This window comes from Diadema setosum, chromosome 15 (assembly GCF_964275005.1).
Source record: "Diadema setosum chromosome 15, eeDiaSeto1, whole genome shotgun sequence".
Taxonomy (NCBI): domain Eukaryota; kingdom Metazoa; phylum Echinodermata; class Echinoidea; order Diadematoida; family Diadematidae; genus Diadema; species Diadema setosum.
Window position 1 is genome coordinate 21117974 of NC_092699.1, and position 26183 is coordinate 21144156.

At 38.9% G+C, this 26183-nt stretch overlaps 1 protein-coding gene and 1 pseudogene across 1 annotated transcript in view; one reads left to right on the plus strand and one right to left on the minus strand.

Annotated features, from left to right (window-relative positions):
- LOC140239074 (tRNA pseudouridine(38/39) synthase-like) overlaps positions 1 to 22313 on the plus strand; it is a 103616-nt gene extending 81303 nt beyond the window's left edge. Inside the window, exons 12-14 of the mRNA XM_072318971.1 lie at positions 6200 to 6321; positions 11968 to 12072; positions 22028 to 22313. Coding sequence (XP_072175072.1) covers positions 6200 to 6321; positions 11968 to 12072; positions 22028 to 22134 — 334 coding nt within the window. The 3' untranslated portion in view covers positions 22135 to 22313. The remainder of the gene's footprint in view (positions 1 to 6199; positions 6322 to 11967; positions 12073 to 22027) is intronic.
- Positions 1543 to 4882, minus strand: LOC140239108 (uncharacterized; annotated as a pseudogene).
- Positions 22314 to 26183: the final 3870 nt, after the last annotated feature.

The following is a 26183-nucleotide window of genomic DNA, read 5'->3' on the forward strand; positions in this document are numbered from 1 at the left end:
CTTTTTATTTTCTTATAAATGGCGGAATATTGTGCTCTAAAGTGAAGTGGGGAGTTAAACCCATGGTGTAAAGCAATAATTCATATTTTTGAATACAATTTAGTTGAGTGAATTTGTCAACTTAACCCAAAATTAATGGCATCCAAATTGACTGTCACAATGGTATTATATACTGAGATATTCCGATATGTCTCGTGGTATTTTTGCGCATACTTACAAGATTGATGTTTTGATTGCAACTGATTGACAAAATTTCCATGAATTTGAAGAAGATTGATGTTGACATCATACTGAAACTTACAAATGCAAAGATGCCATTGAAAACTCTGTTATGCAAAACAGAAATTAAAAGAATGCTTTATGGTCGCCAATAATATGTAAGATATGAATATAAAGATTCGAAGTTACTCCATTTCGGCTATCAATAGAGTAAATATTGTAGCCTGCTTGTAATTGGTGTTGAAATTTTTCTGGTATTAGTATGAATCTGGCCTCATATTCTTATGAAACTTGACGCATATTCACCAGAAATGGCTGCATCCATGGCCACTATAGTAGATATCAATATGAGCGTGATTTCAAAAGCATTCTTCATGATTATGTTGTCAATTGTTTTATTTGTTTGTTGGTTTTTGTTAACTGCACGTTACCTGTGATTTTTCTTACCACTCCTAATGTATAGACAATAATATATTTCATCATATTGCAGAAAAATGTAACATAGATATATTAAAGAAAAGTCCAACTTGTATCTAATGTATTCAAAACCACCAATTTAATAAATTAATCAATTTGAGTGTTCATGGATTAAGACAAGTAAAATGCTAGGTAATCTCAGTAAACCATTCGTCATCACTATCACATTATGATTGAGATGGGCATGTCTCATCCACTGATTGTTAGTGTTCAAAACTTCTGCATGTAGAGAAAACAGTATTATCTTGCGAGTATTCAACCACATCTAAGTCTTGCCAGGTTCATCGCTTGAACACCATTATCATACCATTTCCAAGATATCCGATGGAGCTGGTTTCACGGCAAGTTCAAACTGGGATCGAAGAACTACAGTATGCTTTCGTTTGTCAGCAGAAAAGAGTTGGGTTTGAATTTTGTGATTTTTATAGAGATGAAAACCTGAAATCTTTCCACACAAAAAAGACTCATATTTTGATGGTGCCAAGAGGCATAGCATCTACAAAGTTTTCACTGAATTATATGATGATGGTAAGCAAACAACGTGGACTATTGTGCACAAGGGGGAATCTCATGTGTGCAAAAAAAAAAAAAAAAAATGTTATTATTGCAAGTGTCAGTGCAAAATGTGTGACAAAACCCTGAATGCACCTATCTGCTCAACACTCATCAAGGGGGTATCTCACCGGGCTTGAAACTAGTTCGCGATTCCAGATTTTGCTAGTTGCAGAGACGTCTCCACGACGTCTCCTGAAAACTACAGTCTCTGAGGAGTTGCAAGAAATTTAAACATGTTTGATTTTTCATGAAGTCTTTGCGACGTTGCCTTGGTGAGACCACAAGCCATTTTTATGTTGGAAACATCTCCAGGACTGCTGCGACTGATAAGTTGGAGATGTCGAGGAGACGTCTCCGTTGGTGAGATACTAGCGTAAGGCAGCTGTTTAAGCATCATGAATGACATATGAATATCATCTGTAGAAAACTTTAGCTTTTCGGGGGGGGGGGGGGGGGGCGCGAACAAGGACTTATTGTACAGGAGCTGGAGGAGCTTGATTAAAATGGATCAAAACAAATCAAAACAAAATGAACCAAAGAAGACTGACTTGGTGGTTTGCCAATTCAGCGAAATCCACATGTTTAAAAAACTCTGCTTGAGAGTTAAACTTTGGCAAGTACAAATATAAGCAAAGATATCTTTCTCATTTCAAGATAACTAACAGTCATTACTAGCATTATTTGAATTAGAATGTAAGTAGAGTTTTATGAAAAATAAAGATGTGTTTCTCAGTCATGAGTGATTACTTTCTTCTTTTTTTTAAAGACATTTTGGCTACCATCTTGGATATCACAAACCTATCTCGGATGCAAGAGTTGCATTATCCAGATTCATTTTAAGCACCCTAAAATAGGGTAAATACTTCATTTTTCACCATTTAGAAGGAAGCACATATGAATTTAAGTTTCTGGCAGCCATCTTGACTATCTCAAAACATTTAAGGAGGCAAAAGTGGCATCATCCAGATTTGGAGTCAGCACCCTCAAAATAGGGTGAATCCATAAGTTGCTTTCAAATTTTCACCATTTAGAAGGAAATACATAGGAAGTTAAGTTTCTGGCGGACATCTTGAATATCTCAAAACATTCAAGGATGCAACTTGTTAAGTTTCTGGCGGACATCTTGAATATCTTAAAACATTCAAGGATGCGAAAGTTGCATCATCCAGATTTGGATTCAGCACCTTTGAAGTAGGATAGAAACATCAGTTATTTTCAATTTTTCACCATATCGAAGGAAATACTTGGGAATTTCCATTTTTGCGACCATTTTTGCAGCCATTTGAATATCGCAAAACCCTCAAGGATGCAAGAGTTGCATCATCCAGATTTGGACTCAGCAACCTTGAAATAGAATAAAACCATCAGGTGTTTTCAATGTTTACCCTTTAGAAAGAAAAAAAATGTAATTTCCATTTTTTGGCAGCCATTTTGGCCCGAATTCACGAAGGTGGTACAAATGAAACCATGGTTTAAACCATGGACAAAAACCATGGAATGCCAAGTGTCGCATGGGATATTTCGCTACGAAATCAGTAATTTCGTCGATGAAATGATTATTTTGTAAAGAAATGACAACATTTTGTAACTAAATGAACATTTCGTCCACGAAATGATAATTTCGTTAACGAAACAGTAATTTTGTCGACGAAATGACAAATTTAGTAACAAAATATTCCGTGTGACACTTGGCGCTCCATGGTTTTTGTCCTTGGTTTAGACCATGGTTTCATTTGTACCACCTTCGTGAATTCGGGCTTTTGAGAGCCATCTTGAATATCTCAAAACTCTCAAGGATGTAAGAGTTGCATCATTAAGATTCGGACTGAGCGACCTTGAATAGAGTAAAACTTTCAAGTGTTTTCAATGTTTACCCTTTAGAAGGAAATGAATGGGAATTTCTGTTTTTGGCAGCCATCTAGAATATCTCAAAAACCTCAAGGATGCAAGAGATGCATCATCGAGACTCAGGGCTCAGCACCCTCGAAATAGGATGAAACCATCAATTGTTTTCAAATTTTCACCATTTGGAAGGAAATATGTGGAAATATCCATTTTTGGCAGCCATTTTGGCAGCCATCTTGAATATCTCAAAACCTTCAAGGATGCAAGAGTTGAATCATCCAGATTCGGATTCAGCACTCTCAAAAGTTGTGCCTATCAACATTTTCGCGGGAAAGTTTCAACAGGTACTGGAGGACACTATCGCGGCGTCTAGCACTGCAAACTGAGCAAACCCGACCGCTCCTTTCGACCCTCAAGGGACCAAATGCCTCCACGGTCAGGGTCCTTCTGTGAGGGGGGCTCCCCTCAAGGTTTCTCATATAGGAGACAACCATACAGTCAGTCTTACAGGCCATCATCCGACTCTCGCAGGCCTGAAGGCAGAGAGCGCGGTGGAAGATCGTTTAGACGATCTCGGGGACAGCACCCCCCCCCCCCCCCCCCCCCCCCGTGGGGCCGTGGCTTCCGTTGTCCACGCACTACACCAGCTGCAGTTCTTTGCTGTTCAGTAAGATCTTTTACTCTCTTAGTCAAGTCGTCACCAAAAATGAACTGACTAACCGGAGTTGCTGGTTTGCAGAGATGCGAGTACTTGGCATTCAAGTCCGGCTTGATTTGTTTTTTGCGTAAGCAGTTGACCTCAAAATTTGCATTGCAAAGCAATGCCAGTGCGTTCTTTTGAGTTTCTGTTAGACTGTCAGGAGACAGGGTATGAATGAATGCTGTGAGTCCTCTCATCAATGGTTTCTGGATACGCTGTAGCTTTAGGTCACGGCTTCTTGTGTGTGGAGACAGATTTTCCCAAATTGGTGCATTTACCTTAGGGCAGCACAGAGGAGTACAGTTACTTGGGGGAGGATATTTGACCCCAGCTTCCTCCAGCATATTCTCCTCGAGCTGGTGAGGCATGAGGTACTGTGCTGATTTTGCCAAATCCTAGTGAATAGCATCACCAACCCGGGTGGGGATTGCAAATTTTTGCACAAACGGAGGGATTTCATTTTCAAGTTCATTATCCAGCTCCTCTTGTGCTGAATCAGTCTCATCCATCATAGGGCATTTACCCATGTTCTCAGAATCGAAAGGTTCAAAATCATCCTCACGATCGTCGAGGTAATTCACGTTCTCCGCGGCTGTAGCTGTGCACGCTGATGCCGATGGTAGCGATGCCCCAGTGGGGCGAGGCGCGGTTGTACTTGACTTCGGCAAAAAATCCACCATTCTTTCCATCAGGCACTCTAATTTGTCCAATCTGCCTCGTAGTTCCGTGAATTCCTCCTTTTGCTCGGGTTTTTTCACTTTTTTTCTTAGTCCCCGAAATCTTGCACACGTTTGCGGTGGGTTTTCCCACATCACTTAATAAATTCCGTTTCGTGTTGGAGGGTTTCCCTGCCGATGATGAGCGCTTTAGCTTGAGCTTCGTAGCTGTAGATGTTTCCGTGGCGGTTTCGCCCGATGAAGTTCCGGCTCTCGCAGTGCCCAGCGTTTCGCTGGTTTTCTGCGGCTTCGGAGTACACGTAGCAGTGTTACCTGCTGGCGTTGCCATCTTGTACGTAGATATCTACTGTAGATCACAATGGGAAAACTTTGATTTCTGAAGAAAGATGCCACAATTTTTCAAGATTCTTCGAATGCAAGACAAAGGAGAATTTTTTCTCCCTACAGAAAGTTTTTCCTGGGTCGGTGACCCGAAAAAACACGACAAAGTTGGTATTTGACTGCCGGGGGAAAGTTGCTTTCCCAATGGGTCTCAAACGCGCGCGGCGAATTGACTGCGCATGTGCGAGCGGGAGCTCTCCTGTAATAACGATCGGAGAAATATGAAATAAAATAAAGGGATATAGATTGACAATAGTGCTCTACGTTTGGATATAAAAATATAGTGCTCTATTCTGTGCACTACATTCTGTTTATTTCACTTAGCTCTGCAAGATGAAAACAAAATAAAAACTTCTCAAAAAGATGGAGGAGTAGTTTTCTGGTAGTTCGAATAATTTTGCCAAAAATAACATTGATGAATTTCACATTTCGTGTACAGAAATTCTTCAGTCTGCCAACTAGCACCATTCATCAAAATCCGATAAGAATAATGAAGAAATGATGAAAGGGTAAAGATTAACATCAAGGAAAGAGAAAGAGCTATATCCAATCATCCACACAGATTGGACGCTAATCACTCAAAAATAAATACAAAGAAGGGCGTTTTGTTTACAATTTATTGTTAAACATTAGAACTTTTGTTCAATATTCACTGATAACAAAGAATTCTGTGGGCAGCTTGTAGCACAAGGGCAAGAGAGACATTTCCTGTTGTTCAGTGTTGGTGATTTCCCAAGACATTTTATGTTATACAAAATTCCATGAACTGGAGAGCATGCATGCAACAACATAATGTAAAGAAGTTCAGTATAAAAAAGAAAAAAAAATTGTAGTTGCCACAAAACCAATAAGGGAATGAAGGGCTACACTATATTGAGTACAAGCATGCGGATCAGAAAAGCAGAATGTTAAAAGTAAAAAAAAAAAAAAAGAGAGAAAAAAAGTTAAGAATGTTGGGTAATAAAGATTACAAATAAGTATATTAAAGGAATCTTCTCTTTTTGTCAGTGTTTTTAGATGCAGTGTTTTTAATGAAGAGCCCCTCGAGCCATCCACTTTGTATTATGACTCTCATATGTCAACTTGAGGGTAAAAACATTATTTATCTCCATCATAACAGATACAATGCATGAGTCATTCATGAATTCTAATGAGAATCGGATCTTCATGTGTGACACAACACATCTTTGCTGCATTGCCAAAACAATGATCCCCAAATTGTGTGTGATCTTAATCTTAATGTTAATGTTACTGAATTCATCATTATGTTATATTAGGTAGAAGTGAAATGTGTTTCCCATTGGACCCCATCTTTAATATTTGTACTCTCCAATTCTTTTCAAAGAGCTACCATGATCAAGCGAATGCTGGATGGTCTTACAACTGTTCCTGTAATTACAAGTACCCATCCATGTACTGAAGAAGAGAGTAAAGTAGATGGTCAGTCTTCAGGCGACAATATTGGAGGTACAGGTTCTCTCCTTATTTTTACTTTTACTTTGGTCTTTCACATAAGCCAGATGAAAATCAAACCTCTAGAATCTTTTTAGAGCACGTACAGTCACACTCAGTCATTTGAAATTCTCATGCACTATTCAGAACTTAGTGGCAGCGATAGCTGGCCAATTTATTGATTTCAGTACAGGGCAAAGGAAACTGGAAATAAGTCATATTATATGAAACCTTTGCACAAAAAAAAAAGAAAAAAAAAACACAAACTAACTGGTATTCAACACGGTCACTTTATTATGAAGTTAGAGATACTTGAAACTGCCTGACATGAATTTACATTCACTTGCACAATTTTAAAGGGACTGTACAGTACTGGTTGAGGTGGGGATTCATGTTTTTAAGATTCCTAAGTGAGATATGAGATATGAGATAATGAGAAACTTCTTATGAAATATGAAAGAACATGTAATTTTAAGAAGGATTCAACATTTATTTGATAAAAATTGGTTTTCAAATGGCTGAGATATCCAAAAAAGTGATAATAATAAAAGGCGACAGGCCACATCTTTTATTAGGATCTCTTTGTTTCACCTTATTTTTGGATATCTCGGCCATTTCAAAACCGATTTTCATCAAATAAACTTTTGATGCCCCTTTGAATTGCATGCCCTTTGACATCTCATAGAGTGGTTTCTGAATATCTCGCAAAACGTTAAAAGCTAAATCCTCACCTCAACCAGAACTGTACACACCCTTTAAAAGAAATAAAAAGAAAAGATAATAATGCTTATTAAATTCTCCATCACATAGGCATGGGGAAATATCGCCAAGTTTACATTAACTGTATGTCACGATGGACTTTGCCGTGTTAGTATTCTGAAACTACCATAGGAAATGTTCAGCTCTCTTACAACATATTTAACACATTTCAACAAATTTCCTTTCCATCACTGATGGTTTTAACGAGCTTTAACAGATTTTTTTTTTTTTTTTTTTCATAGATAGAAAAAGTGTTAGAAATCCCAACGCACTTACGGTTTTTGCTTTTCATTTTCCAGCGGTTTTGACACTTTCAACGAATTCTATCCGCAGTCAATATTCAATTTGCAATGCATTTGGAATTTTAAACAATCTCAACAGAATCAGTGTCATGCATGAACACTACTTACAACAACTTTAACAAATTTGCCTACTAGCCCCTGATGCTTATAATGAATTCAACGGAAATGCGTTGTGTGGCAACTCTTTTAGCATAATTTCATCTAGGCATGTTTTTTTCATGAACGAAATTTTGTTATTTCCATGGGACGTTTCCATTACCATGTACCGTAAGTTACCGTAATACAATGAGTTAGTACATTAATGAGTGTAGTTCAAGTAGTTGTGTTGTTTCAAGTTGTTTGTGGCAGATCCAGAGATACCCCCTTGAAGCTTGAGGCAAGGGGCAGGGAAGAGTTCGAATGGGGCCTAAATTATGATACATTTTCATGTTCTTCTTGGAAAACCCATGATGGATTTTCACTAAACTTGGCAGGTGCATGTAGCATCCCTTGGGGGATTAGATCTCAATCAGTACAAATGGGCACCATGAGAGGAGGAGAGGGGAGGTGGAGGGGGCTGTGCAACACATTCTATTCTTCTTGATAGCACTTGGTCAAATTTGTCATCAAACCCTAGTTTGCAGAGCAAAAGATCACCTCATCCCTATGCCCCAACAAGACCCACACTCAGGGACTACCAACTGCCACTATATACATGATTTAGAGTAAGAACACGGTTGCCAAGGGCAACACTAGCGACCAAGACACACACCAAATTTGAGCAAGTTACACCTCTTGTAATACACTGCAAAGCCGGTCCACTGGGTGAATGGAGATGAATATAGTGCACGGCTGATACTGTGTTCATTTCAGGTTGCAACCGTTTGCAGATGCCATCCTGAACAAAAAGAACAGACTATACAATTCACCCTGAGTGACAATGTAACCGGCATACAATTTTGTAATATACTTAGGCATGTTGCATTAATAATAATGAATTGTGGCTTGGGTACATTGACTAATAAGTTGGGTAATTTGGGAGCATACCTCGATTTTCAAAACATTGGCTGTTCAAGTTCTGAACTGGAATATCAATTAATCAGAAAACTATTTCGATTAAGAGAGAGAAAGAAAACGAAAACATTTTAAAGACTCATCATTATTGTATCAAAAAGGATATGTCAACAACAACAACAAAAATAGAATAAGGCAAAGTCCAGGATAATTCATAGAATTACACAATATTCAAAAAATAAACAGAATATATACACATGTATATTATGTTGATAACATATACACTGTTCATATACCTCTCATATACTGAAATTTAGACCAGAACTTTAAAGTCGGACGATCGTCATCCCTAATGGTACGTAAACTCCCGAATGACCGAAGTTTGTGCATGCAATTGCGCAATACCAGACTTGGTGCTATATCCATAAACGTGTGGGATAATGCTGCCACTGAGACACATGTGTGTGTGTGTGCGCATCATACACAAACATTGTGACTGCGAGCTGCGGTGATTGGAGGAGAGAGGCCAGAAGACGTGTGGCTCTTTTGGCCTCTCTTCATGCGCATGCGCACTGAGAGTGTGCGTCCATTCGGAAGCTCTCGTGGCTCGCTCGGACAGCCATTTTGGGTCAGGAAATTTGTAGCACAGAACTCTTGTAGTCTAGCGTGTTGTTCACTGACCCATTGAGCCAGCGCTATTCTCATTCGGGGTCACTACATTTGATACAGAATGGGGGAGGCAGCGTGTTGCGTTCGTCTCCGTGCCACATAAACCACTCGCCACGATTGTAAGGCTTTAAAGTAACACACAGAGATTTTAGACATCCCAGTGACCTACCATGACGCAAATCTCTCGTTTGAAGAGGCTACACCCCGGTAAATAATGCCAGTGTATATCTTGGCAATCAATGACTTAAAATCAAAGATATAAAACACCTGTTTCTTGACCCTGGCCTAATCTAAGCATCAGTCATCGCCACAGCGCCACAGGGGGGGGGGGGGGGGGGGGGGGCACCGCGAGAGGAGGAGATTGTTTTGGTTTTGGCATGGGCTATGTAGCTCCATGGTGCGTGTGTGTGTGTGTACGTGTGTGAGTGTAGACATTCAGCGTATGCAGACAGAGCATGCCTGTACTGCAGTGACCGGAACTACAGTCATTCCATTTTGTCTCTCCCCCATCTCCCCCCCCCCCCCCCCCCCACTCTCTCTCTCCCTCTCTCCCTTCCTCTCTCTCTCTCTCTCTTTCTCAATGATCCAGTCAGCAGGCTGATTGTAACCAGGGAGGTAGTCTCACCTCCCCGTTGTAACTCACTGCCAAATAGCACATTGTCAGCACCGGCAAACTGGCAATGCTCTCCTTCTTATTCCTGTATTTTCGTTATTTACGGGTCAATTTTTTTCGTTCGAAATGTAAAATGGATGACCATAGAATTTCTCAATAGAATATAAAATTGAAAACTTTAGAAAGGATAGAGAAAATTGAGTTCACTTTGAATGGTCTGCCACAGGCAGATATCCTTATCATGCTCTTACGTAATACGACAGCTGCTGGAGTCATCAAACCCTGGCTTGGCCTCCAGGTTTGTCACGCCGAGCAGAAAGTTTATTTGCAATGGACAAAGACTTCGACTCCCAACTCCCAAACGAAAAGTCTTGAAAGCGCTATAGAACCCCACTTTGGGGACCCCCAGTTGGGGACTCGCCTCAAACGAGGGATTGACGGCATGCATTGTAGGCATGTGGGCCAAGAAAAACAAAAACAAAAACATTACAATACATTTCAACTTGCCTTATGTCAGTATTTTGCTGACAAAAAAAAAAAAAGGAAAAGTATCTTGATATACATTTTGCACTGCGCATTGACGACAATTCTACTAAACTTTGAATTCATATTCTTCTACCATTCCACTTTAATATACTGAAAAACTGGTATGTTTTTCAGCATGCAGAAGTGAGGTATGTTTTTAGGTATGCAGAAATACTATGAGCTAGTATATTGATGACTGTAGTTTCAAGTTTGTTCATGGCGGAATCAGGGGTGCCCCCACTGACACCCAGGGGAGGGGGGTGGGAGGGTCCCAATAGGGACCTAAATTGTACATTTTCATCTTCTTTAAAATCTGTTATGAGTTTTCACCAAACTTTGCAGGTAACATCCCTAGGGGGATAGAATCTCAATTTTTTTGATTGGGCACCATGTCCCACCTATGGGCCCCAGGGGACTCACCCCCCCCCCACACACACACACACACAAATTAAGGAATCTTTAAAAATCTTCTCGAGAAGCAGAAGTGATAAAGCTAAGTTGATACTATGAGTTAGTACATTGATGACTGTTGTTTCAAGGTTTTTCATGGCAGAACCAGGGGGTGCTGTCCCCCCCCCCTTAGTTGTGGGGGAGGGGCAAATGGGGACTTACAACAAAATTGTACATGTTCATCTTCTTCTAGAATACACCATAAAGGATTTTTACCAAACATGGCAGGTAGCATTCGTATGGAGATATGATCTCAATTGCTCTAATGGGGACCATGCTCCCTTGGGGGCCCAGGGGGCTCAAACCTCCCAAATTGAGGAAAAATAATATTCCCTAGCTTCAAGTCTTTTTTTTTTTTTTTCAAACTGCATAGTCAAACTTTCTACGTACAGTATACTTGGCAGATATTTTTACCATTGTGATAGAATATGTAAATGGAAACCATACCCCCAGCTCTCAAAGCTGCCCCCCACCCCCTCCCAAGTTTGCATTATTCTGAGGTAAGAGCCGGCAAGAGTGCGTGGACGGTGAACTTGCGATACTCGGGTGATCGCGAGACCCCTGAGCAGAAGACCTCGGATCTCTTGTAACAATTGTGATGGAATATGCATATGAACTCCATGCCCCCATAGAAGCAGACAAAGCTCTCCCCCTCCCCCCCCCCCCCAAGTTTGCAATGTTCTCAGGTAGTGTGCAAGAATGTGTGGAAGGTAAACTTGCAATACTCGGGTGATCGCGAGACTCTGGGTCTCTTGTTAAATTTTGGTGCTGCCATTGCTGGATGAGACATATGAAAAAGAAATATAAAGAAAATTCCAGAGCAAGCAAGCAGAAAACATTAAATGTATACTTAGAGTAAAAGGCATAGTTTCACAAATAAAGCAAGGTCATTGACCAATCAGTGAATATATATTGTATTTTTTCAGGGGAATGAAACTCGCCATAAGTTGTGCATGTGGATTGAGTGAATGAAGCAATGTCAGTAGACTATGAGGAAAATTGGACCGTCCATTGAATATTTCTGAGTCTTTAAAGTTTTGGTGCCACCATCGCTTGATGAGAAGACTATTACAGCTCATGACATCACATAAGGAATACAGTGTAAAGAAAATATTTTCAAAATTCCACAAAATTCAATTCTTTATGAAAAGTACTTTATTTTCCACAACTTGTTACTGACATATGTTATGGTTAATGTTATTCCCCCTGCAAGTAAAAATGAATTAATTACGAGGTATGAACATAAAGTATTCAGAAAAACACAGAACAATCTCTGTTAGTCTATTAACCATATTTCCATTAGCAGTGATTAATAAACTGTAATGTTCATTTTCATTTAACATTTCACAGCTCCTGAGAGTGATGCCAGACCAACAACAGTGAGACAAGTGACATGTCTCTCTGGTTGCCTACCATCCAAACACCACAGACCACTTCTAGACAGACCCAGGGCAGGTAAAAGCAATCAAATCTTCCATTTATATGCACATCACCTTTAGTGTTACCTCGTGCAGTGGTGGGCCAGCCTTCATGGCGGTACTCGGCCCCACATTTTCATGTGTTTACACTCACTTCCTTGTGGAGCAGCTTCTGGCAAGTGAAATTTCCTTTCGCATGTTCTTTTTGTCGTCATTGTGGCATTATATGTAAACTTTTTTTTTCCAGCGATCTCTACAGTAGAGCCAAGTGGGTTTGGCGGCACATTTTAGTCCACTTGCATTTACATCAACCACTGTAAATGGGGTCAAAAAGAGTAAGCTTGAACACACAGAACTGCAGAAGTTTCACCAAGAACTGACATAAAATGGTCAAAGTCATGATTTTTTTTGGGGTCAATTTTACGCATTTGTAATGAAAAGTGATGTTGCTCATACTAAGTTATAGAATGTGCAGATTACCTGCACACAAATCTGTACTTAATTTCCACATTCTTTAAATTAAGTAATAAGGAATATGGTTAACCTGTAGCTCCAAATCATTGTACAAGTATACTTTCAAATCATTTCAAAAGGATACTTGGTTAATACGTATGATTTGAGGGAATTCTTATGCAAACCTACTTTGGTGGTAACGTCATTTACATCGTCACCTTTGTAGTCATCACAACTATCATTATTTTGTTACAACATATGGTATGGATGAAGAGTAATTCCAATACTCTTCCTTATTTGTCCAATGAACTTCATTTTCTGTTTGATTAATTTTATTCTCATTTTATTAAAGTGCAGATAGACATGAAGTTGCATTTTCTTCCCTCTGTTATTCTCAGTCTATATTGTGTAGATACCCATTGTGATATTGAAACCAAATTGACAATATGTTTATTCAAAGAAATTATTTATTAATTTATTTGAATAGACATGCAGTACTTGCTGCTAATAGGAATCACAACCATCACTGGCTATTGAGTGGAGGCTCAGAAGGGTAATGAATATGATGCCTGTCTAGCAATGAGGAATAAGCCAGTTTGGGGTTCCAGTTTGAGCAAGAGCAGAAAAAGGTCATTTGTACCGAGGGACAGGTTGGTTTTCAATTTCACTGAGATAAGCATCTGTAATGCTATGATTATTCATAAATGGTGCCTGCCAGTGCATCCACCTGACAGCAAGCCTGGTATTTGGCAATGTTAACAGAAAAAGTTTGTTAATATATTTCAAAAAAATAAAAAAATATATGGCTGCTACTGAGTAACACGCAACTTCATCTACTCTCCGAAGCTTACTGAATATTATTACCCTTTGGATACCTTTGGATACATACTTCGGGCACCTTTGACATCATTATGAACAACTATCAAAGAGATAGGTTACCTAGAAAGGTAAAGCAGGACGCTAAGTGTACTTTGAGGCCCAAAACAGCCTCGTCAGCTCCCAAGACAACAACACCAGGTAGAACCAACGGGACAGACGGAGCTCGACCCGCCAGCCCTACCGGGGGAGGTGTCCGCCCGAAGACCGCTCCAACACAAACGCCAATACCCATCCCTGACATTCCGGCCAGAAATGAGTACAAAGAGATTGAGGTCACACATGAAGGGCTTGCTTGCTACTTTGAGGAAGCGACAAAGAACTTTGAGCCAATGATTAGAAAAGCAGTGGAATCTCTTCTTGAAAGCATGCAGCTGGTGGAATCAAAGCTCGGGTCAGTGATTGAGTTTGAAAGCAGGAGAGTCACAGAGATGGAGGAGAAAAATTCACACCTGGAGAAACGAGTAGAAGAGCTTGGGAAGGTAGTGAAAGATCTCCCGTATGAAGTCGCCAAGCACAACTCGGCCATCAACAAAAGAGAGATTTTCTCGCTGCAACAACATTCGCATTGTGGAAATACCAGAATCCAGCGATGAAGACTGCATCGCCCTTGTGGAAGGCATTCTCAAGGAGAAATTCGCTTGCGACGTCAGAGTTGAAAGAGCTCATCGCGACGGAAAGTCGGCACAAGGTAAACCCAGACACATCTTCTCAAGACCCTGTCGTACCGTAACATGACCCACCTGATGAAAAAACCAGCGTGAAAAGTTAGCAGACGAGCCGTACTACATGACGGACGATCTGACACTGGACGATCTCATCAAGAAGAGGAAGTGGTCCAAAGCTGTGCAGGATCTGTACTGGAACAATGTCAAGCTCTGCTTCTTCGCAGACAAATTGCGAAGCCGTACTGGATTCCCCTACACCTTCCAGTCATCAAACTAGAGAGCATTGAAATGTATGTACAAGTATATAACGATGATTGATTATTATGAAAGTTCTGCGATTTATGTCGATTATTTGAAACTGCCTTTAAATGCCTTGCTCCTTTCTCTCTCCTCATTCTCCTCTTGCATCACTATCATCAAATCCCTCCCTATCTCCCTCCTCTCGCCTGCAATGTACTGTTATGTAATATATACCTTTGTATCGACCGAGAGTCGATGTTTATCTTGCTTCATAATCAACCTCTGTCATACACCTGACTACTCTATTTAGTTTGTAGTCGGTTCGAAGTTACCAGTAATTTGTACTTTTTTTTTTCTTTCTTTCTTTCTTTCTTATTTACTCTACATCACTTACCTGAAACAATGTATCATGACACAATTCACCCTTTTGTACTCCATAGACCTGCTGCTTATGTGTACTTGCCTACCTTGTGTATGAATACAAATGGATATGGATGACAATCTAAATGAAGGTGCTAACCATGCAAACACTTGCAAATACTATTTACCTCATGAATTTTCTGAACGTTTCAGAAATAATTGTAATTTCGGTATATTACATCTGGGGCCCATTGCATAAAAGTTACTATTATGGTAACTTTGCCATCCAATGGTAACTTCCATGGAATTCTTGCTTTTGATTTGCTGTTGAGTATTGTTGCCATGGTAGTTACCATTGGATGACAAAGTTACCATAATAGTAACTTTTATGCAACGGGCCCCTGAACGTCCGTAGTCTTTCAAAACACTTTGAAATGTTTAATATGTTACCACCTTATCACATTCTTTCTCAATAATTGCCATTACTGAAATGTGGCTTCATAAACACTCACCTCCATTATTTGATATCAGTGATTATAAACTTCTCCGTAACAATAGAAAGCATGGTAAAGGAGGCGATGTTTTATTGTATGTTAACAATTCCCTGTCATTTAAGCTGAGACCTAATGTTTGTTTTTCCCAGGGTAATTTTAATGCAGAGTCCTTATGTATTGAGGTTGAACATGTAAACAGTAGAAATGGTATTATTGGAGTAGTCTGTAAACCTCCTATCAGTAAATGGTAATTTTCTGCAAGAGTTTGATTCGATATTATCATGTGTTTGTAGAGAGAATGAAAATGTTCATGTTGTTGGTGATTTTAATATTGATTTACTATCAAATGATCGAGTATCTATTCAATTAGTAAATAATTTATATTCCAATTCTTTTGAACCACTTATAGATAATCCGACTAGAATTACATAACAAACATCTCTTCTTGATAATATATTTACCAACATGTGCCGCACTTTCTCCTCATCAGGTATTCTTTACTCTGGTATATCAGACCACCTACCTATATTTACAGTCTTTTCTGAGATGAAGCAGCAAAGCAAACTCAACACTACAGAAACCCAATTGACTCATAAATTTACCTCTGAGAAAATAGCAAATTTGAATATTGATCTCAGCTATGAACGTTGGGACAGTGTATTGATGGAAGAAAATGTGGATGAAGCCTTTAATGTTTTTATGACATGTTTTCAGTATTATTTAGACAAAAATATACCCAAAGTTAAAAGGCAATGTAAACGTAAACATAGAATTAAGCCTTGGATAACTAAAGGAATACTGAATTCAATAAGAAAGAGGAATATGTATTATAGAATGAGTATTAGAAATCCCACTGTGAGTAATATAAATATATATAAGGTTTATCGGAATAAATTAACATCTGTTATTCATTTGTATAAGAAATCATATTTCGCTTCTAAAATCGAGAATGTAAATGGTAATTTTTCAGATACATGGAAAATTATAAATGATGTACTTGGTCGTTCAAAAGAATCAACAACCCAAAATAGTTTGAGACATGGATATCATGCATATCATAAATCAATAGATATAGCAAATGTTTTTAATACATATTTTGTAAATATTGGACCTAATCAAGCTTCAAAGGTGCCAAGCACAAAGGTAGATTTTAGGTATTATTTGGAAACCCCATGTTCACGAGTTTTCTATATTTTTTGTTCCAGCAACATATAGTAAAATCATTCAAGTTGTTAATTTGCTCAAATGTAGTGATTCAGTAAGTCATGATGATATAAGTAATAATCTTTTAAAGAAAGCAGTTTTGAATATTGTTACCCCACTTACTCATATTGTCAACTTATCACTAAGTACTGGTGTTATTCCAAGTAAAATGAAACTTGCCAAAGTTATACCTATTCGTAAGAAAGAAGATGCTTCCTTTATAAGCAATTACCGTCCTATATCTATTCTCTCTAGTTTGTCAAAAGTTCTGGAAAGAATTGTATATAACAGACTGTACGGTTTTCTGATATAAAATAACTTTCCATACGTCTTGTCAATATGGTTTTAGGAAACACAACTCAACAGACATAGCTCTTGTTGAACTCTGTGATAAGATTTCCATTTCATTGTCTAAGAAAGAACATGCACTTGGAGTATTTATGGCCCTTAGTAAAGCTTTTGATACCATTGATCATAGTATATTGTTAGAAAAAATAAATGTCTATGGTATACAAGGAACTCCTCTTGGTTTAAAAACTATCTTTGTGACCAAAAACAATATACTATCTATAATAACCTTCACTCTGATGTATTACCAATCAAATGTGGGGTTCCCCAAGGTTCAGTCCTGGGGCCTTTGTTATTTCTTATACACATTAATGATATTTGTAATTCATCCTCTTTACACATGTACTTCATTTCATTTTATTTACAGACGATACAAATGAATTTCTTTCTGATCATAATCTTTAGTGTCTCATTGACACTATGACTACAGAATTACCCAAAGTCTCCGAATGGTTCAGAAGCAATAAGTTATCATTAAATGTAGAAAAGACAAATTTTATACAGTTCAAAAGTCAATGATCAATAAACAGTGGCATTCATTTTGATATTATTATAGATGACATGAAAATTGAACAGAAAGAAAGTATGAAGTTTTTAGGCATTACGATAACTATGACAACTTGAACTGGAATCTGCATATTGCCAATGTTGTGACTTCTGTAGCACGTGGAGTTGGAACATTGTACAAACTCAGACCATACATATCAAGCTCTACGTTGTTCACCATTTATAATTCCATTATTCTGCCTTATATTTCTTACTGCAATATCGTTTGGGCTTGTCAGAAGACTAAACTCAACTCACTGCTTCTCCTTCAGAAAAAAGCTGTCCATATTTGCACGAACTCAGATTACAGGTCTCATGCAAACCCATTGTTTTTTCAATTGTGTACACTATCCATTTACGACATTCATTACCTCCAAAGTGCTGTCTTTATGTATAGATTCCATTCCCAAGAACTCCCCACCAACCTGTTAAACATGTTTCGTTTTAATTCGGCTGTTCATAATTATTCAACCAGAACCTCGACAAACATGCACCTAGAAAATCCAAAAACTGCCCTTGCCCATCGATCCATACGACATGCACGTCCTGACATCTGGAATTCTCTTTCTCATGAAGTACGACGGTGCCAATCAAAGCATACTTTAAAAAGACTAGTGAAGAATACCCTTCTTTGCAAATACAGTGAAACCCTGTTATAACGAGGTCCGTGGGACCGGCAATATTACCTCGTTATAACCGTACGCATCAAAAACAAAGAAAAACGAGCACGACGTCATATACCCACAGTTGCACATTATATGTTCTTGAGAAGTAGGCCTATATTATATTCAGGATTCTTTCTACACCTATCTCTTCCTCTTGTGTTGAACCATTCTGAAAGAATGATACGTTTTTGTTTGTGAAATACAGAGTAAAATGACAATGAACACTTAAATATCAGATAATATAAAATTCGTAAGTTTTTATAAACACCAGCGAAAATAGGGTAACATACATGCGTTGTTTACTGCGAAAATCTCTTCGCGTTTTGTACATCCGTTCTTGAAAAATATGCGACAGGATTGAATTTGAAAGGTAGTGATCCTTTTTACGCAAATCTGTACCTCGTATATAGACCATTCTGAAAGAAAGACAAATCTTCATTGTGAAATGCAGTATTAAAATTGTGATAATGAACAAACTCAGATCTCTTAAACTGTTAAATGCTTTTGTTTCTTTTTCTGAACACCGATTAAGTAGGTTAACATGCGTTATTCAACTATTTTTACGCTACTGTCACCCGGCGAGATCACGATGATTTCATACATGCGTTGTTTACCGTAACTTGTGAGGTATTTTACGCTGTTGGTGCCCAGCGGGAATGCGATGATTTCATGAATTTTTTTTTTCTCGTTGCGCTGTGGTCTGACCTATTATCACGCACGCATATCTCGCGAAAAAGAAAATTGAATGATTATGTTCAATAACTTAGTAGGAACATCGGAAGGTATTCCTGTGTCATCATTGCGTGGTTTAGAAGAAAACTTGGAAGGAACGGTTCTCTGCAGAACGGGAAAAAGACAGATAGGGTGAATTTGGTTTTCAATGTTTTGTTTATCGCGTGTTTGAAAGCGGCAAGAAATGGAACCTCGTTATATCTGATCAAATTGCTTATGTTTTTCTTTATCATGATGCACCGAAATTGTCCTCGTTATAACCGGAATCTCGTTATAACCGGACTCGTTGTAACAGATTCGTTCTGCCATAGGTTTACACGCAAACTAAAACGGGACTGACGCGATCACCTCGTTATAAGCGGTTCCTCGTTATAACCGAACTCGTTATAACGGGGTTTCACTGTATCTTTAAGCAATACCATTTGCATGGTTCTTGCCTGCCCTTCGCTCCAGGTTCACAGGTTTATTTTGTCATACGTACATCACGCACATAATAGCCCCCCCCCCCCCCCCCCCCATCCCTCGGGCAGCAGGCAATAGCACAGATCTCCTCCCTGCTGTCCAAGGGGGCAATAGAGAAAATCACAGACGACAGGTGATTGTGCATATCACCTATCTCATCCCCTGGGGCTTGGGCAATTACCATATGATTGTAAACCTCAAGCGACTCAACGAGTGTGTAGGCATCACATCCTTTTGCATGAAAACCCTCTCCTCCATTCTCCCCTGCTCCACCCAAGGGAATAAACAGTTTTCATAGACCTGAAGGATGCATTCCTTCATGTACTGATAGTGCATCCCTTCAGAAACTTCCTTAATTTTTTTCCTTTGCTGGAAAAACATATCGCTACTGCTCCCTGCCTATGGTCTGAAGCCGGCCCTTCAGCTCTTCAAGTGGATATCCACATGCATAATGGGCTACCTCCAACTTCAAGGCCTGCATGTTTACTGCTACATAGACAATTGGTTATGGGTGACACTGAGTCCCCAGGCTGCGTCGCCCAGCATCTCAGCTTCCTTCTGTCCACTGTGGAGAAGCTAGGACTGATCACAAACTGGGAGAAGTCAGACTTGACTCCCACACAATACCCCACCTTTCTTGGTGCAATTATTGATATCCCCAGAGGGTTTGCCAGGTCAACATGCCCTGCCTGCAGAAGTGGAGTTCACCAGCCTTCCTCTCTCAGGGCAAGCCATGGTCACGATCACAGTGGACGCCTTGTTACTGGGTTGGGGTGGTCACTGCTGAGGGAGAACCTCCAGTGGTGCTTGGCCCTGCTCAGCTGTCTCCCTGCATATCAACATTTGTGAAATGCTGGCAGTGCTCTTATCCATGAATTTTTCCCACAGGGGTGTCAGGCAGCACTGTGCTCTTGCACACAGACAATACCACAGTTGTGGCTTACATCAACAGGCAGAGGGGCACATGCTCTGCCCAGCTAAATGCTTTCAGTGCTCAGCTGTGGCACTGTTGCCACAGTCATGGTGTCACACCAGTAGCATCTTACATCCCAGGGGTGGACAACCTGATTGTGGACTTCTTATCTCGAGGGTGACATCTCCACTGAGAGCAGACCCTCAACAAGGAAGTGATGCGCCTGCTGGCCCACTCCCTAGATTCCCTCAAGCACCTGCCCCAGTGCTGTTCCCGGGAGCATGGACCTTGAGCATGTGCACCTAAAAGTTGATAGGCACAACTTTGCCCACTCATACATATACATGCCAAGTTCATTAGGATACTTCAAATCGTTTTTGTAGGTATGCTGTCCACAAAATTGATTACGGACGGAAGGACAGACTTACGGACAACCCGAAATCATAATGCCTCCAACACCACTTTGTGGTGGAGGCATAAAAATTTAGCTAAATTCGCTCGTGGAAATCATCACACTTTACCAGTGCTTCCTCTCTGGAAAATTGCATATCGATCCCAACTATAGCTAGTGATAATATTCTTGTGCGCCTCTCTCTCTCTGCATTACCAATTTGACGATTGTATAATTTAACAGGACAGATACGGGTACAAGTACAAGTGTTCGCAAGAAGGTACTCTATCACACTGATTGGGGCAAAGATTTCTCTCATTGAGTTGCCAATTAACTTCCTGGAAATGAAGCTGAAAGAAGCTCATACATTTTACTGCTGTGCGCGCCTGCATGTGAAAAGAAAACATCAGGAAGACAAGTAGGAAGTAGTACAAGTTTCCATGAGTGAATTGTATTTATGATTTTCTTCAGACACATCACTCCTTAGCTGACTCAAATATAAGACCTATAAATCATTCCACTGCAACTGCATGCAGCGCTGAAGACAAAATGTAGTCATCATTACCTTTGAAATTAATAATCATGTAGTTTGCAAATAAATTGTATTGAATATAGTAATTTCCCTGTATCTCAAATGCAAGAAAAAACATGCAAAATACAGCTCAGATAGCAACAGAGAGCATCTAGAACCCAGGAGCTTCCAGGGCCCTTAAGCGGGCCGTGGACCCTGACCACAAGGACAAGGGCTCCACACACATAAATTTTCATAATGTACTTACATTTGGAGCTTGCAACATACTCAAATTTCAAATTATGGACCACCCTGAAGTCTATTATTTAAATCATTTCAACTACAGCAAAATAGTAAATTAGGTTGTAATAACTTTTTTCTGGGTTTGTAAAATTCTATATCTAATGTTGGGCTGATTCAGAGATTACTTTGAATGATTATGCACAATATAGACATTTCTGAGCATTTGATTGCATGCAAGGGATGCAACAAGCAACAGGTTTAAAGGTACTAGCCCACATTTGCAAACCCACGAAAATCAAAACTGCATAAAACAGGTCCAATATGACTTCAAGTACAAGTTATAACAGTAACATACCTCACCTGTCGCTCTTTGTCTATACCATTCGATAAAAGAGAGAAAATCATCATTTTAAAATCAATTTTCAAACCGGGTCAACCCGACCCAAAATCGAATTACGAGCGCGGGCTATAGCTACGTACATTGTACATGTAACACGTACGTGGACCGGAGCTAGCGAGCGTTATACGCATGCATACGGATTACGGTGCATTTTCATTTATTTTTATGAAAGTAATGGACTAATTGGAACGAAATTTTGCACAGGTGTTACTGCAATCATACCCAAACTCCATGCTAAATATGAGACCAATTGCTGCAGGTTTACAAATGTGGGCTAATACCTTTAACATGTGAATCCATTTTTTTTTTTCAAATTCTGTGACAAGTATGCTTTAATGTACATGTATTGGTAGCCACATGGAGTTTCTTTCAATATTTCAGAACATTCTAGGTATTTTTTCATGATTAACCTTAATTCATTATTTTGCTTCCTGTTCCCCTTACACTATGCCAATGTTTTGTTTTTGTTGTTTATCATTCATTCCAGAAAGTCTGCAGAACAGGATTGAACACTTTGCAAAACGCCGGAAACTAGATCATTCCATTCACGAGGAGTCAACACAATGTAATCTAGAAATCAACAAAGTGGATTAATGACAAGTTACTCAGCATACTCTATCAAAGTGTCTAAATGGTAAACCTTCACAAGTGTATTCTGTACAAGTTGTATATCAGGCGATTTCATAAGACAGCCAAATGTGTATCAACTTTGAAAAATGGTAAAATGAATGCTTGTTCGAAATATTCCTTGTTATGACATTGTCCCAACGTTATACTACGCGTTACAAAAAACATTTCCCACTTTTGATCCTCAATAGTTCAAAAATTATATATCAGATAACACTGACATTGATATGAGCAGTAGCTGAATAGTGTACAATTTTGTTGGAGGTAATTTAAAAATGATAGCATAAAGCAGTTTCATCAAATTCAAGATTTATTTTTAAATTTGGTTTCAATTTTTGCTCTGTTTTCACCCCTCTGTACAAAATTGTAATTTTGCACAGTTGTCAATTGGTGTGTATGGGAGTATGTGGTTAACACCCTGATAATGGTCCTGAACAATGGCCAGGATTGGAATGCTCCATTACATACATATTCATGAGAAATTCCACTATCAGAGCTAGTCTTTATTCATTCTGAAATGTAGTGTATGCAATCACATGAAAGCATGTCCTTTTTTTTTTTTAAGGGGGAAAAAATTTTACCCTTTACCATGAATTCAGACTAGCAGTGCTCAGGGCAATCCATCATGAATTATTAATATTGTATTCATGTGCCTTGGAGCAAGAGTCCAGAGCCTAATCAGCAAAGGTCTGAAAGGGTGGTATTTGTGGTATTCATGTGTATTGTTCAGGGTCACTGTGAGCACACACTCAAATACACAGCATTGGTTTTTGTGTAGAGTTCACTTTTAAGTACAGAGGGTTAAAATTTGACCAAAATCTGGAACTTAACTTTACAATTAATCATGGACTTAACAAAACTGATTCTTACCCTCAAATTCAATTCACCTCCAACTAAATTGTACACTTTTCAGCTATTACTCATATCAATGACAGTGTTATCTGATGTATAGTTTTTGAACTATTAAGGATCAAAAGTGGGAAATGTTTATTGTAACACCTAGTAATAACCAATTTTCCACCATGTTATGACATTAACCCAATGTTATTCCATTATCCCACCCACTTTTCCACTGTGTTATGACGTTATCCCAATCGTAGACCAGCATTATACCAATCAATTTTCCACCATATTTCAGTGTGATATCATCCCAACCATTTTTCCACTGTGTTATGTAAACCCAACATTATACTAAATTTTCCACCATTTAATGAAAAGATCCCAATGTTAAACTCATGGCATTTTCAAAAGTGGGGGGAGGGGGCAACAGTATTTCAAACAAACTCTTCAGCTTTGATCCCATCATCACCAATGATAGCCTAGATGAAAACAATACGTCATTTTGAGCAATCTGAAAACTACATGTGCAAAAGATGACTCTCTTAAATAAAAAATGCATACCGGTAATGTGCAATTTAGTGTTTATTGGGAAATCATCGCTCAAGCAATTTCATTTTGAAAATGTGCATACTTTACATGAGAAAAAATATTTTGGCAGGTTGATTTTTATTTGTAATCTAATTTTTCCCATTTTTGCACTTTTTTTCAGATTGACCATCAACAGTAATGGTAGACCCATTTATGTCGTACTAATATGTAATGTTGCATGCATGTCCACAAGTGTCCACTTTAGTCATTACCAATTTTGTAAAACAAAATTTGTCATGGTCTGAGATTTGCTGCTCCCCACCCATCATTGGTGTTTATTCCAAGGCAGTTGAGTCTGAAAAGGCATCTCAGCCAAATAATACCAAAATGGGGAAACGGTTCTTTTTGTCAGTGATGACCCATGATTACACAATTGTCATTGTCCAAGCACCTGAATGTACTCATTAAGATGCACATAATCAGGTGGCAGCAGTGATAATGGGATCAAAGAAAGACCTCCATTCATACATAGTCCATGTGTGTGGTAGGTCCATGGTCTAATGGTATAGCAACGTCATAATGGTTACAGTTCTATACTACAAAGGTTCATTATTCTAAAGGTTCGTTCATGTGAATGTTGATTAAGGTTTTTTATTCCAAAGGTTTGTTAATAAAAAAAAATGAAACTAGAAAATCACTCTGAGAGCGCAGACCTCCGCCAAGCATGCAGTTCATTTCCACCACTGATCTTGTTCTTCTATAGAGATATCAGTGATTTCCACCCATACGGATAGCATTGTGTGCTGAAAGTCGCCCGATTTCCCAATATAGAAGCCTTTGTTACATCATAAACCCTCAGCTGCACGGCACGCCTCGCCCTAGCAGAAACTAGAGCACGCACTTTAGTGCGCGCATCAAACCTCAAATACATGTTCGCGCAGCCTGAACTCCTAAGTTCATTGACCCTACCTGCCAAAATATCAAAAATCCTTCATAAATTTCCCCCAAAATTCTCGGATCACTACCAAAAGTTAATTGTTTGGTACTTGTGTCACTCTCAACCTTTCCTGCAAGTTTCATCCCAATCCGTTAAGTACTTTTTGAGTTATTTTGTACACGGACAAACTAACTAACTGACTAACTAACGAACAAACCAACGGTAACAAAAAACATAACCTCCTTCCTTGGCGGAGGTAATAAAGTATGTTATTTCTAAGAATCCTCAATCTGAAAATGAAATATTTATCAATGCAAAAACAAAATGAGGTTTGCTGTTCCAAAGGTTTGCCATTCCAAAGGTTTGTTAATCCGAAAAAATGAAATAAGGTTCATTAAGCCAAAGATGAAATAAGGTTCGTAACTAAAAAATGAAATAAACCTCATTAAGTAACAAGATGCAGTGATGTTATTACCAAAAAAGGATATCATGCAATGAAGACACATGCAAACACAGGCAGACATGTCTTGATACGCACACAAACACATGCACAATTCACATTTTATTAACTGCAGTCCTTATAAGATTATACCACATATCCATTGCATAATTAGTTAGTATTTGCAAGTACTGCACGTGTAGGAAATGTCTTCACACACTTGCAAATAGGAACATTCAATTCTTTGGCCTAGAAAATGGTAGTTTAGTGTCAAAATTGAAGCTCTATGTCACTTAAAAGTTGAGATATATTAACGAAAACATTATTCATGGTGGCCATTTCGTAAAATCCAAGATGGCAGCCGTATATGATGCAAATGGAAACATTGTAGTTTCCGATTACTCAACCATGTCCAAGAAATGTGTAGTTCCACAAAACTCCAACAAAAGTTAAAATTCAAACATAAGGAATCTGACTATAGCTGCCATTACCGGTGGTTGGCAGCTGCATGTTTTAACCATTGAGTCTCCCATATCTGGCCAAACCCCTTATCCCAGGTGAGCGCCAGTCCCGACATATCCATGTATTAATGGTCAGACTGTTATGTTAATCTGAAATATAATAAGGTTCATGATTCGATGGTGAGTTCTTCCAAACTTCAAAATGGAATATGGTTCAGTTGGAAATCAGTTCATTTTGTCACAATCAGTTGCAAATTACATGTTTGATTAGACTTTTACTTACTGGATCTGTAGGTTTCTTCAGATCGATATGGTCACTGTGGGAGAGTTGTTTTCCAACTAGCCGACGTAGCTGGCGCACACTGATCTGAGAGAATGGGATCGTATATTGAGGAAAGTGAGTATTGTCCCAGGTCTAGGTTGAAAGGACAGGCTTCAGGAAGGGCTTCACAGGACAGACTTCAGGGCCCCATTTTATCAAAAGATAAAATCAACTTTAAGTCAAGATAATCTATGATTAACCTCTCAAATCAACTCTAAGTCCATTAATCAATGATTAACTTCCAAATCAACTTCAAGTCCGTTTTATCAAGAGACCCGAAGTAAAAATCATCTTTAACTTCCTCCCAAATCAACTTTAAGTTTTCATAAATCTGCAAAGAGTAAAGTAAAGAGTTTAATTCCATAGCACCGAGTACGACAGTAAAATCTTTTTAACCAAGGGGCAATAGGCCTAAGTGACGTTACAGCGGGTTGTTTGTACTTACCGTACACTGTAGACTAGAGCGTCTGCTAGGTCTAGAATTTTGAC